Consider the following 14,142-nt stretch of genomic DNA (forward strand, 5'->3'; position numbering starts at 1 on the left):
CATAATGTAAAAATATTAAAAACATAATCATTTAGAAACTGGGAACATTGACCCTTTCTTTGTTTCCCCTCCCTTTCTAATTACTGAACCCATAAATCAGCTCAGAACTGTCCTAGCAGTCTCATTTTATTCAATTATCCACACTAGAGTTGGCTTTACATTATTAAAAAATATAGATTCCACATTTTTGACTCGGGCAGCCTTCCAACAACAATAAGATATCTGTAACGTGGAGGGTGTAAACACGAAGGCATTCTTTTCAAAATGGGGGACTGCGTGTTGTAGCGCGGGATGGCCTTCCCCCTTTGAGACAGGACACAAACACTTGAGAGAACATCGCCGCCCTCTGGCCAGGCGTGAGCAGTGCACGTTGAAGAACGACTTGTTTTCAAAAGGACGATACCACAAGATCAGGGTAAGTTTTAATATAAATATTCAGTGTTGTAATGACATAATGTCAGAGACCGGTTTCTTTAAAACAGATTTGCTGAAACAGAAGAGAAGGAAAATGCAGACTTAAAAAAAAGGGAGTGGTCCTTTCACACAACGCAACAGGAAATTCAAAGGAATTCAAATAACTTCAACCAAGTATTTTACTGACCCACAGTCATTTTTATCCGTTTTGTTGTTGATTAAAGCAGCTTTCTCCAGAGCAAGCCCTACGACAGTGTTGTTAAATCACTATGAACTATACTTTAATACGACTTGGGCAGTAACTCCTAGGTCTGTTTGGATCTGGCAGATATTCAAGTATGGAAAAAGATGGATTAATGCTAGATTCATTAACAGTGCTGCTGAGTTGAATCACAACAAAAAAAAAAGTGATGCATTTGCCTGAAAAAGAAAAGCATGAGAAAACCTACGTATGGTCCTTTCACATTCAACTCCAGATCTGTTTTGCTGTAAACATGTTCTTGAATTTTATACTGATGTGTAAATGGCTACGACCGACGCCTCGCAGGCTAAAACAAGTCCTTATTCATAAACATTAAAAGAGTTGAACAAAAAACACAATGCCCCTAAAAGAAAAAGAACAAAAGCTCGCAGTGACTAGGATCCTTGAAGTCTAATTGCACAAAGAACAAAAGTTTAACACATCAATAGCCACCGAGATCAACCCCAAAAACACCACAAGGATTTTTACTGCGAGGGTTTACGTTACTTAAATTATAAAAGAAAAAAAATAAAGCGACGTAAGATTTGTAGAAGATCCGTGCCTCGGCTGATGGCACTGGAAACAAAGTTGAGAAGGAGAATTAAAAAAAATAAAATACATACAGTGGGCTTACATCGTGTAAAGCATTAATAATTCAGCATAAAATAGAATAACTTTACTATTAAAAAAATATGACACAAAAATACAGTAGCCTTCCAGTTCCAGTGGAGCTGGGCTATATATTAGCGGCTGGAGAAAAAGAGGACAATAAAATAAAATAAATGATGATGTGGGTTGTTACGTGACCCTTGAATGATCGTAAAATACACGCGAAAAAAGACGTGGACAAAACAGCACGACGTACTCAGACATCGAAACCAAAGTGATCCCCAAATGACTTTAAATAACCTTTACTGACTGACCAATCAGGCCTCTGATACATGTTCTGAATATAAAATATATAAAGTACTCCAACTGCACAAGTCTCTTTGTCCTTAGGTAAACCACAGGGATAAGCTCAGTATAAGAAGAGTACAGTAGTAGTGTTTTATAGATACTCTTGATTATTAATGCACTGTAAAAATATGATTGTCTATTTGAACATACCCCATATTTGCTGGCAGCATGAGGGGGGAGGAGCAGAAAGGAGTGATGAAGTAGATGAGTGTTAGCACTGAGACGTATTTATTTTTAGGCAGGCATGCTCTCATGTCTGCTTTTCAACAGCTTTGTGAGGGTTTGGATAAGTTTGAACTGGAGAGCTCTTTTAGAGAGGGGACGTCGTAACCCTGCGCTGGGGAGTCATCGTAAGGCACACAGTTTGGGACGTGGTCAGGTTCTGGATTCGGATAAATTGGTATCTCGGGTTCTTTTTTCCAGACAGAGGCCTTCCCCAGTTTGAGATCCACTGGGATCATTTCAGCGTCCTGTTTTAGAGCAAGGACAGCAGGAGAGAAACCACTGTCGGAGGAGACATCACAGCTGGGAGCCCCCGGTTGCGTCAAGGCTAAGTTAGTCCTGCTTGGCAGTAAAGCCCTCGCCCTCCGTGGAGAGCTCAAGTCTGCCGGCTCGTCCTGGACCAGCTGAACTCCTGAGACTCCTTCATTCTGCTTCAGAGCCTGGTGGACATCTTCAGGCTCCATCTTCAACCTTTTCGCCTGCGATTCTCCATAGTTTTGGCACTGCGATTCCCTGGCATCCATCTCATCAGACGACCTCTTGTTGGTGGCTTTCTTGCTCAGGTTGAGTGGCATGGCCTGGTCCTGAGGAACAGGAAGGGCGTGGCCGTTGGTTGGGTATGTCTTGCTGAGGTCCTGAGCCAGAGCTTCCGAGAGGCGCTTGGTGAACGAATTCATGTGTGCCGAGCCTAGACGCGTTCGCATAAGCTGGCGCAACTGCAAGCTACAATCGATGTCTAGCGGAAGAATCTTGAGAGGAGGAAGGGGAGGCCTCGTCGTCCGGCCTTCTCTGGAGCCTCCGGTCCAGGAGGGATTCTCCGTTCCGCACCCTGAACACTGATGCTGGAAACTTTCAGGCGTCTCTGGGCTCCTGGCCTTGTTCTGGCTGAGGGGTATTGAGGGGTCTTGAGGAGTTCTGTCTGGATCTCCCATTCCACTGAGGCCCAAGCGAGCCCTGAACAGGTCCAAAGGACACATGCCTTTGGTGGGGCTGAAGCCTTCCAAAGAGCCACCAATCTGGAGCTTAGATTGGCAAGATATGGAGGAAGGGGCTGAGGTTTCAGGCTTCCCCTTCACTTCACAAAGGACTGTGGCCTGAAGAGGCAGATGAGCGATGGACACTGGTGCTTGAGAAACCCTTAACTGCTGGAAGACGGGCATCGAATTGGCGGGTTTAATCACGACCGGCTCTGTGACAGGTTTAACAATTAAAGGCGGTCTCCCAACTCTGCCCTTAGCCAGAACTTTAATATTCCTTTTGCCGGGAGGTCTTCCTCTTTTTCGCACCAGCCCACCATCTGGTGATCCTGCCTGGTAAATTAAAAAAAGAGAAATCAGTTAAATTCCACTGGTTTTCATTCCTACGTTTTACACAATCATCCTGGTAAATGTGAAGTACAAACTCCAATGTGTTTGGTAATTATTTTTAAGATAAATGCTGGTGAAATATCTCATAATGAAAGAATTATTTGGAGCTACAAGGCAGAAAGTACAAAGGAATCGAGGCAAAGGCTGGTACAAAATGTAATAATGGTGTTGTTTATAAAGGTTAGTAAAATTGTAATGGGAAACGATGCTTTTTAACCTGAATTCTATCCTCTGCCTGGACAATCACATCACACAACACCAGTAAAAGACTTGAGTGACTCTTAGGACACACTCAGGCCTAGGGTTACAAAGGGGTGGAAAATTTTATATAAATTTCTAGTAAATTACAGGTAACTTTTCATGGGAACTCAGCTCGGGGACTTTGGAAATATTCCAATATGTCAACTTTTCATGGAAACTTTGGGAATTTATTGGAATAAATAGGAAATATTGGATCATTTAAAGAAACTCTCTTACACTAGCGTCAATGTACCGTTTTTTGTCAACAGCAGACAAGAAGGAATAACAATACAAATAATAACCATGACACAGTTGCAAAGAGAACTGTATAAATATAAGGTATTCTTCCACAGGCTTCTCAAGCCCGGCATTTAATATTTTCAGGCTTCTTCCTGAACCTCGGTACTCTCCATGTTCAAATAAATAACTAATAAGCATTAATTATTGGTTACAGAAACCCACTGAGGCAAAAAATTTGGGGAAGCTAGCCTATGCTAGCCTTGGAAAGCTATTAATAATAATACATCAGTTTTGTATAGCACTTTTCATACAACTCAAAGACGCTTTACAGGAATTAAAACATACAACAAAACAAACAATAACAGAAAGGAGGGATGTTATTGGAGGCTGAAAGCTTGCTTAATGTTTGTAGTGAGTATGACGCTAACATCTTGCTAGCTTTGCCTGCTAGCTTTGCTGAACTAACCTCTTAAATGTAATTGCTCATTAAGCTTTTCTGAATTAGCAGATAGCGAGAAACTTTGAGATTACACCTTGATTTAACGGTTTCTTAATTTTTCAATGCTATAACTGTCAATAAAAATATAAACGTAAATGTGTGCTTTCAGTAGGTGAGTGTCAGGTTTCTAGAAATCATCTGGACATGTGCAGTACATGAAATGGAGGAATGAACAGTGCATGTTTCTGAACAACTCTATGTACATTTCTCACCCTTATTTTTTCATATATTCCTTTTTAATTCCTGTTATTTCCCATAATTACCCATTAATTCCCATGGCAAACTTCCCAACTTTGAAAATTCCTGGAATTTTGCAAGCCTACTCAGGCCTCTCTGGATAAGTCTGTAAAGTAAATATAATTTTAAATGGAAACAAAATGGAATCTGTGTCCGTTGAATGACAGAGTTTGTTTTAATTGGCCACCTTCTTATGGCAAATTATTTTTTTTACATCTATGAGACTTACTACGTCCTAATACCTAGAACAGTTTGCTGTATTTTTTTTATTTAAATATAATATATATGAAATATATAATCTCATACAACATAATCACATAGGACTATGTCATCTCTATTTCACAATTATCTGATTACTACATAAAATGAAGGGAGCTAATGATACTGTTAATATTATGTCTCTCACTAAGAAAAAATTCATATTTAGTGATTGTTATTATTGCAGCCAAAAACAACACACCTTTTCCTCATTTTGCATTAAATTAAGTGCAACTTCTAGAGTTGTTGTCCACCGTCTACGTCACAGGCAAGACACCTATTAGAGTTTCCGAACACCGTTGGGGGGGGGGGGGTCTTTTAAACCTTATTCCTTGAATTAGTAAGAAATAACATGTTTTCTGACTATCAATAAACACACGTTAGGAACTCAAATTCCACTGTATTTATTTGTTTGACACTTTCATAGAGCTGGTGCTTAGACTTTAATTCAATTCCAAACGTGTTGTTTTATTTTGCTTTCTCCTAAATATTAGATTCCATTTCATCTCCATTGAGTTTAAAACCCATAAAAAAGTATAATAACTCTTTACACATTACAAACCACTTTTACCTTATTGAAAACATGTGTTCCTGACTTTTCAAACGGCACTGTACGTGTTGCGCTGCACACTCCAGAGCAGTATTCTTCACTGTAAAGAACACCACTCTAAGAAGAATGACTTGCCTGGTTAGTGACCCCATTCTTCCTGGTGGCACCCTGTGTTCCTCTCCCACGCCCAGGCTTTTTAATGGAAGTGGGTGAAGTTGCTGTAGTTGAAGGTTTGCTCAGCTCTAGATTTCCTCCCTTTATGTGCTGCTCATAAGGGAGCATCAACCTATAATTTATTGAATAAAATAAAACAGTCCATTGACTAAAAGTGCAGCGGTGGCCTTGACTCCATGTTATAATTGGAGGCTCTTACTCACTTCTCATAATGCCTTCTGGTGCAGGTGGCGGCACTGGTGCTGCCCGGGCTTCCACCCAACTCGTTGTAAACGGTCTTCCACAATCGCTGTGATGTCACCTTTAGGCAAGACGAGTCAAATGAGTCCAGAATAACTGCATCCCCCCCCCCCCCCCCTTTTCACTTTTGTAAAAACACAGTGAGACGTTTAAAGGCTTACCAACTCATAGCCTCCCAGCTTTTTGACCACCGAATAGAGGAGGAAGAGATCGACTGTAGACGAACGGAAAAAGAGAATTAAACGCTTACAGACGGAATGAACAGAAAACCGAGTCATAACTGAAGTGATATCAGTCTATTTCACAATAAACAGAGGCAACACAGCAACACTTACTCTTCTTAAAGCCCAGATTGGGGACCTTGCTGATGGGTGACCCTCTACGCTCCATGAACTGAAACAGCCGGTCCAGGAAGAGCTGCTCCTCAGGGTGAGGGAGCCAGCTGCCCTCCCATGCCATGTCCATATCGCTCATCACGGTTTCCTGAACCCAAAAAAAATAACATTAACAATAACACATTTCTCCATTTTTAAATTAAGTCCTTCAAGACATGTTTGATGCCAAAAACCTTTAAACTACTGCTACCACCGTCTTTAATAGGAGATGCACTGATGCTATTATGTCTTTTTCTGATATGGATTCCTGACCCTAAAGTAATTGATAAAGTATAGAAAATAATCCTATTGACTCCAGCCTCACTATAATAGATGCTTATAAACGGGTATTTATTCCATTCCACTCTTTAAATATTTGATGTTGGTAAACGCAGTGTTAAAACAAAATATACTAAGCTTGAAAAAGCGGCATTTACTTGTTGTTGAACTACACACTTGAGAGATTTCAGAGCTTAGAAAGTTTAAATGGCCTTTGGCAAATATTTCCACACTGAAAACATGTTGCTTGCGTCTCTGAAGCGCCATCTACTGGTGTGAATTAAGGCTGCAGTCATTGTATCAGTACTACATTGATACTAACACATTAATAACCAATAAATATTTGTTATCAATGCACTGCTATTTTTTTTACTGTTCCGTGTGCTTTGGAAAAATTAATACACAAGTGTAGAGTACACAAACATTTAGGGAAAATAGTTTGATACTGAGAGCAGGGTATATTCTGATATAATTTGTTAGCTACAGCTTTGTAGCTCCAGTGAAATACAAATAATTGCTGTGATTATTGCTTTAATTTCTTAAACTCAGTGGCATTCCTAATACATGGATGTACACTGTCTTTTCCCTCAGCTCCACAATTAAAGTGTAGTTCATTTGTCGCTCTGCATACTTTGTTTTCCTCCTTTCTCCCTGTTCTACATCGCTCAGGACCCTCACACATATGATTTGGGTGGGGGATCATTCTCAGCGCTGCAGTGACACTGACGTGGTGTTGTGCTGGTGTAGAGTGGATCAGACACAGCAGTGACCACTGGAGGTTTTAAACCCCTCAGAGTCTGGACTGAGAACAGTCCACCGACCAAAAACATCGAGCTGACAGCGTCCTGTGTCACTGATGAAGGACTAGAGGACGACCGACACACACTGTGCAGCTACTGTTTCTGACTTTACATCTACAAGGTGGACCAACGAGGGAGGAGTGTCTCACAGAGTGGACAGAGAGTGGACACAGGGTTTAAAACCTCCAGCAGCACTGCTGTGTCTGATCCACTCTACACCAGCACAACACACACTAACACACCACCACCACGTCAGTGTCACTGCAGCGCTGAGAATGATCCACCACCACATCACACCTGCTTTGTGGGGGTCCTGAGCGCTGAGGATAAGAAAGTATGTAGAGCAACAAGTGGACTACAGTCTGTAATTGTAGATGTACAAAGTGCTCCTGTGGACAGTGGCGCTGAAACAAGGAAGTGGTCTTAATGTTGTAGTGGATTGGTGTATGTTCAAGCGGAACAGGACACAGCGATTAATTGTTAGCCTTTCTGCTGATGATGGAAACATACCTTCAGCTTTTCCGCCGACGTCTCAGACAGGCTGAAGTTCTGTTGTTCGCTTACACTGCCTTCTCTGCCCCTTCTTTTCCGTGGTCTTCCCTTCAGGCTCAGAGATGAGCATCCTGGTAAAACGAAAGAAAGAAAAAGTCAAAGTACCTACAGCTACTGAGACGCCTTGCTGTGGCTCCTGAGACCACACATTCTACACACTTTATGCACTAGTAATTACAGTGCACATATCCGCATCCACTACATCACTGTGGCATTCTGTTTCATTTACGATGCTTGGTGCTTTTGGTTACTTTAATTTTGTAATATATATTTCTGTATCACCATCTAAAATCATAAAAGCAGAACTTACCAAACTGAGACATTAAACTCGGGCTGGTCCCAAGGCTCGGGTGGTTGAAAATGTCCCTGCAGTACAATATACGTGTGTTGTGCAGGGCTGTTTTTAGCCCCCCCAAAGCCAGCAAGTGAGGGTCCTGTAGACCCTCTGGACAGCCAGACTGGTCCTGAATGCGTTTCTGCAGGGAGCGGAAGCGGCAGTACTGCGGATAACTTAGCACCTTCACCCTCTCTGGTGTTGATACGGAACCATCTGGGTAAAAAATGTAAAGAAATTATAACTTTCGAACTAGGGTTGGGCGGTATAACAATAATGCTGTGTATATTTATAAACATGGACGGTATCTCATGTGTGCAATAATATATACATTTTACATTTATGATAGTGTGTGAGTGTGTGGCGCCCTGCGAAGGACTGGCGCCCCCTCCAGGGTGTGTTCCTGCCTTGCATGCAGTGATTGCGCAGAGGCTCCGGACTCACCGCGACCCTCAATTACGCACTTACAGACAATGAATGAATGAATGAATAGTCAACCAATCATTGTGATTTCACCTAACTAGAAGCTGCCTTTCAGCTGATGTATTTATTTACGTCCAGTTACTGAGAAAGTCTCATAACAGACTCGACCGTGTTATTTATTACACTAAACATTCTAGACTTCTCAACGTCATGAATAATATTTATACTTCTATGTAACGTTAATCCGGTTGGATTTATTGCTAGTCTCTACATTAAAATACAGCCTACTGACAGGGATCTTTGCACTACTGTAGCCGTTATCCTTACCCTCATCCTTCACTTCTTTAGGTTCACTTGGGGAGCTGTCAGTTACGTGAAACCCATTGCTCTTTGGGCTGCTACGTTTCCACTGGGGAGGTTCCACGCAAGTCCAGTTCACCAGGTCTTCCACTCTGACCACAATCTTCTTCGCCAAACCGAGAACTTCATCCTAACAAACGCACAAAAATCAGTCTGAGGTCATAACCAACAAACGCTACACATTTTCATGGTAGGCCCAGGAGAGCTGAGCAAATATAAACTTTGCATGAGCTTAAAAAATAAAGCAGATCAGGTTTTGCTGGTTGATGTCTTAAAATCTCCTGACACCTGAACGACAAAGGGGTTGCCTCCTACTCCCGGCTGCAACTGGTAACAATAGTCCACCAACCCCCGAAGCGAAGATGATCTATCCAAACTGCGGAAACCCAGTGGAAAAGCACAACTGACAAAGAGATCAACCTTTTTAAAAGATGCATGACACAAAACTGTGACAAACGAGGCACCTCTGAGCAGCAGCCTGGAGTTAGTTTTAGAGCTCGGTCAAGTCAAACTAATTTGCTTTGCTTTAAAAACATTATGTTTAAATAAAACATGGGCAAGAAATCTGACTCTGGATTCCAAATCCTATGACTGGTTTTGCCATGACTCAGACTTACACATGCACGCATCGAGCTGCTGCTCAGACATCAGTGTTTTTCCAGTCAAATAAATATCTGGGGGTTTTAAAGCCATTTCATCTCACTGAATTATTGGGCTCTAAAACACACTACAAAAGCTCAAGTGCAGCTAAACGTAACCTCATTAACTTTGACCATTTCAGCAGTGAGCAGTACATCGTAAGCCTCGCTCAAGACGTGAAACAAGACAACACTCTTAATCTCTGGAACCTTTCAGGTTTCTTCAGGCACCTTTTCGCCAACAAAGACCCAAGTGAGTGTAAACTAAAAGTAAAGGCATCACAAGGAATAATCTGAAAACGACTACTAATCTGACAGATATCTCTTTCCAGGCTGAACTCCAAGGTGAAACAGCAGGGGATTTATTTCCACCGTGACAGTAATTGTAACTGTATATTACTATCTGAAATGGCACGACTGTCATTAACACTGCTGTGTCATTAATAGCAGAACACATCATTCACACTAGTCTCATCCATAATTTATTTTCACTGTTTGACTGCTGCATAAACTCCTCTAATAATTCTGCTTCATTTACCTCCCCGTGTTCCCCAGTCCTGCCCTTGGGGGTGTCCTCTGGTAGAAAGTACAGTCTGGAGCTGGCCAGCAGGTGGCCCTGTTTCTGATCCTCCCACAGCAGAGTGACCTCTGCAATGCACACAGGCTCCTGAGGGCCACAGCGTACATAGTAGAACTCGCCCAGCGTCCAGACCTTAACGGGTGCCTCTGTGTCCGGCCGGTAGCTCACTGACTTGTAGAAGGCAAAGGTGCCTCGTCGGACGCAGGGAGGGCCTAACCACTGAGGAGGACAACAGCAAACAATTATTATTATTACAGACTTTGTATAAAGTGGCCAAGAAATGATGCCCTGTGAAGAGTCGGTTCCAGTATCTCAGTGAATGAAGTACAAGTTCTACAGTCAATATGAGAGTTGCTATAAATGCAAATTGACCACAAGTGTAGTCAGTCAGCCATGTCACTTTCAGGGTCAGGGATAGGCTTATTAATTATTTGCTGGAGCTAAAATGCGCAAGGAAGTACCCATTTGCCTCAAACAGCATCAAGTTCAAAGGTATTACTTTATATGGTTTCAGCAAAGGGCTGGACGATACGGCCAAAATCTATATCACAATATATTTCCTAATATCGGTCGATGCGATATAATTCTGATATCAATACGAACAATAAAAAAGCCACAGGTAAAACTGCCAACAACTAGCTACATGCCATCATCAAATATCAACCTCTTTGGCTTTGTCAATATTAATAATTACAACGTAACGCAGTAAAGAATGTATATTGAAATATTGAAAATCCGATCATTTTTATTGAACCATTTTATATTGTGATATACATAGATATCTAATTATTGTCCAGCCCTATTTCAGTCACCGTTTCCCATACAGTGAAAGAATGTACCACAAAACATCAGCTGTCTTCTTAAAGCCTGGCTTTGTGCTTTTGCCCATATTTAGGCGACTTATAGTATCAGAGTTTCCCACAGGTCTGAAATTAACCTCGGGTGTGGGTTGAGTAGTGTGGTATTATAATATATATGGATTTCAAAGCTCCTCTCGTTATTATTTGTTATTTAACTGGGAGTTCAAATAAGCCGTGTTTGGAATAAACAAGCCAATACATGGCTACTGTCCACAGAAAAACACGCATATCTATGTAGTTTATTACATCATTAGAACACAGTGTAAAGGACGGTTGCTGTGTGAATGAATTGATGATGAATGAACCAGTAGAAATGCTTGAAAATGACTTGGAATAAAACCGTTTTACACTGACTTTCACTGAAGGTTTTTCCTTCTCTTGTTTTGGTAATGCATGTTTGCGATGATATAAAAAATACATAGTTAAATTGGGAAATTGTTCTTGGCTGCCTGCAAGGATATCTAAGGGAGGTTGCTCATTTATTCCAAGAGTGGGCAAAACAGTGGTTGAGCCATCGATTTAAGATTCCTTTTTATTATGATTTTAGAGGCAACGTATGTGGCTTTCATAACGGATTCCTGTGCTATTTGGTGGTCACATCAAAGAAAATACTCAGGGAAAACAAAGTAATTTTACAGTGCATTTGTGATCTGAAGCTTTTCTCTACGTACACGGGACTGACAAACACATACTGCCACTCCTTCACATGATCCAAATTATCCATTTCTGCAATTCTCATTGCACATTTCTCAAAAGCAGTGCAACGTCACTCACAAAAGCCTTCATTCTTCTGCTCCAATTCGCTAAGGCTCATGCAAGTAGTTCTCCCTCTACCCATTGGATGAAAACTGCTTTCAAAGAGGCAAGTCCAAGTTCTGAAAGAGGCCAAACTACAGTGGATTTCAGTCAACTTTAAAACTACTAAGAATTCCTTGGTCGTCATTGTTAATGTTTCCATGGCTGAAAACATTCCAGTGTATTAAGCTACTTAGAAACAGCTCTGATAATGATGGAAAAATGCACACACAATTATATTCTCCCTCTCTCTTTCACTGTGGTACAATGTGATATTTCAGAAAAGAAAAAAAAAATCCATATATGTGGTGCCAGCTTGGATTTGTGGTTATCGAATACAAGCTGAACCCTCCTCACACAACACACTGTGTAGCAGAACTCACATGAAGTTTTAGTTTAGCGTTTACAAGGTTCAATTGGAAAATAACCCAAATAACAAAGGGTGGAACATGACTATCAAATAAAAAGGGGAATTGCTGACATTTCTGTTTCTTTCTAAATAATATTTTCCATGAACGTTACTCGGTTTTACCACTGGGAGGGGTATTCCAACAAGCAGGATTTATTCAGGAAAGCTGAAAAACATACTAAAAAATATAGTTGTCCAGTGGAAAGGTCCATTACCTGTCCTCCTACTGGACGGGGCTGGGTTTGGGCTCATGTTTTTCAGCTTTAGTGAAGTTTAGAAATATCCCTCAGAAGAGTCAGGAAGTAAGCAATTCTCATTCACCCCCACCCCCAACTAATACATAGGCCTACGAGCAAACACATACATATACATACTCTCTTTAGCCTGGTCCTATAAGAGCTGAGCCACATGCCTAGCCCCTAGTGGTGGACGCCGGTACTGCTCACTGGTCTTACGCTAGGCTACTTTACCACCACATAAAAATGTAAATGTACGACTGCCAATGTATTTGAGCTAGAAACACCCAGGTATTGTAGGCGATTTGGGGGATACACTAGTGTGTGGCCAACAGAAATGAAAATATCTTTAAAAAAAAGAAGAAAAAGAAGCCCCAGAAACGAATTTAAAGTTATAAGAACATTTTGCAGAGGCTAATATTGTTTAGGCAACAGTTACTGCTGGGGAATATCGCTGCTCTCGGGTCTGGAAAATTAACGAACACTTTGAGGCGAAAACTAGTCATCATAAAGGGGGAAAAAAAAGAAAAACACACCCAACAACGACCTCAGAATCGCAGTGTGTTATTTTCTCGACAGATTCATTCAACGAGACTCGTTTCTTTCCTCCTGTGTTCAAATGAAAGCGTTATATTCGAGTATTTTCGGTCGCCTCACTTCACAAAACGTAATTCGACGGTTATCAGGAGCCTATACAATGCGGTTTGTTCTTCTGTCGCCCTCACCCTCACTCTGCTCGAATATGTAAACTCAATCTCTCCGTACACCACGTAGACTAATCACTAGTCATATTCGTTCACGCTAAATATGGCTCTCCATTTTTTTTTAATCCACGTAAAATTACGGTGGCGAAGAGGCTATCTCGCCGATTTAAAACGACATTAAATCCTCTCCAATTCGGTCACATCTCACTTCAATATTTTCTTCCGAGAGCCTTTTTCAATAGCGATATCACCACGTCATTTTCAAACTAAAGTTCCTGTTTATTTCTAGTATTTGTGGCTCGATTTACAGCCCCGAAAATGCATTTATGAAATGAGGAAACGTCCCGAGAAGCTTAATATTAATCTCGAAGCCCGGGCAAGAAAAATAAAACAAATTTCTCTTAAACAACTGTGAAATATGGGGGTGGGGGTTGAAAGAGAGTGAGAGAAAGAGGGAGAGAGAGACATAGGTAGTCGACACGACACACAAAGAAATTAATCATTAACAAAAATAAATATCGATATAATGACATTGAAATAAAGAAACGGCGAATATCGGCGAATTAAAGCTGCTCGGGTGGAAATCGGAGAGCCGAGGTCCGCCGAGGATCGTCTATATTTTGGTGCAAGTTTACCGCAATCTCAAAAAGTTTGGTCTCGTTCAGCAGAGAGGAGAAATTTTTCCGAGTCGTTCGCTTTGATAGGATGAGAATCAATTCAGCTTTTTCATGGATTTAAAAACGTGGCGATGTTGCAGGAAGGGATATAAAAATATACACAACACGGATATTGGGATTAAAAATGTTTTGCATCTATTTTACAGCCACAGAGAGCGAGCAGAGGCTTTAAATAAATATAAAGTTGGAAGTTGTATTACCTGTATGGTATTCTGCTCCATTGCAGTTCAGCATTCCCTTATCCCCCCCCTCCCTCTCCCACTCTCTCTCTCTCTCTCTCTCTCCCACTCTCCCACTCTCTCTCTCTCTCTCTCTCTCCCACTCTCTCTCTCTCTCTCTCTCTCCCACTCTCTCTCTCTCTCTCTCTCTCTCTCTCTGCCCCCTATCAAGTTACACAGTCGAGTATTCACCGGCACACACTCAGAGAAATGCTACAGAGGAAAAAGCTTGGTGTTTTTTTTTTTTGTGAAAATGGGGCAGGA

General features: G+C 41.3%; 1 protein-coding gene across 1 annotated transcript; it reads right to left on the reverse strand.

The window, feature by feature from the left end:
* Positions 1 to 144: 144 nt before the first annotated feature.
* Positions 145 to 13,902, reverse strand: zgc:77151 (uncharacterized protein LOC337153 homolog). The gene is made up of 10 exons (XM_066646109.1): positions 13,861 to 13,902; positions 9,938 to 10,198; positions 8,729 to 8,891; positions 7,955 to 8,194; positions 7,603 to 7,715; positions 5,975 to 6,122; positions 5,801 to 5,853; positions 5,603 to 5,700; positions 5,357 to 5,511; positions 145 to 3,140 (listed from the first exon to the last, which is right to left on the reverse strand). Exons 1-10 carry the CDS (start codon positions 13,879 to 13,881, stop codon positions 1,876 to 1,878), a joined length of 2,517 nt encoding a protein of 838 aa, XP_066502206.1. The 5' UTR covers positions 13,882 to 13,902; the 3' UTR covers positions 145 to 1,875.
* Between the last annotated feature and the right edge of the window lie 240 nt (positions 13,903 to 14,142).

This window comes from Hoplias malabaricus, chromosome 15, assembly GCF_029633855.1.
Source record: "Hoplias malabaricus isolate fHopMal1 chromosome 15, fHopMal1.hap1, whole genome shotgun sequence".
NCBI classification, from domain to species: domain Eukaryota; kingdom Metazoa; phylum Chordata; class Actinopteri; order Characiformes; family Erythrinidae; genus Hoplias; species Hoplias malabaricus.

Coding starts and splice junctions, on each gene's coding strand:
- zgc:77151 (XM_066646109.1), bottom strand. CDS start 13,881: ATGGAGCAGAATACCATACAG. Junction 8,195..8,728: donor TAAAGAAGTGAAGGATGAGG/GTAAGGATAACG, acceptor TTTTTTACCCAG/ATGGTTCCGTATCAACACCA. Junction 5,854..5,974: donor CAATCTGGGCTTTAAGAAGA/GTAAGTGTTGCT, acceptor GTTCGTCTACAG/TCGATCTCTTCCTCCTCTAT.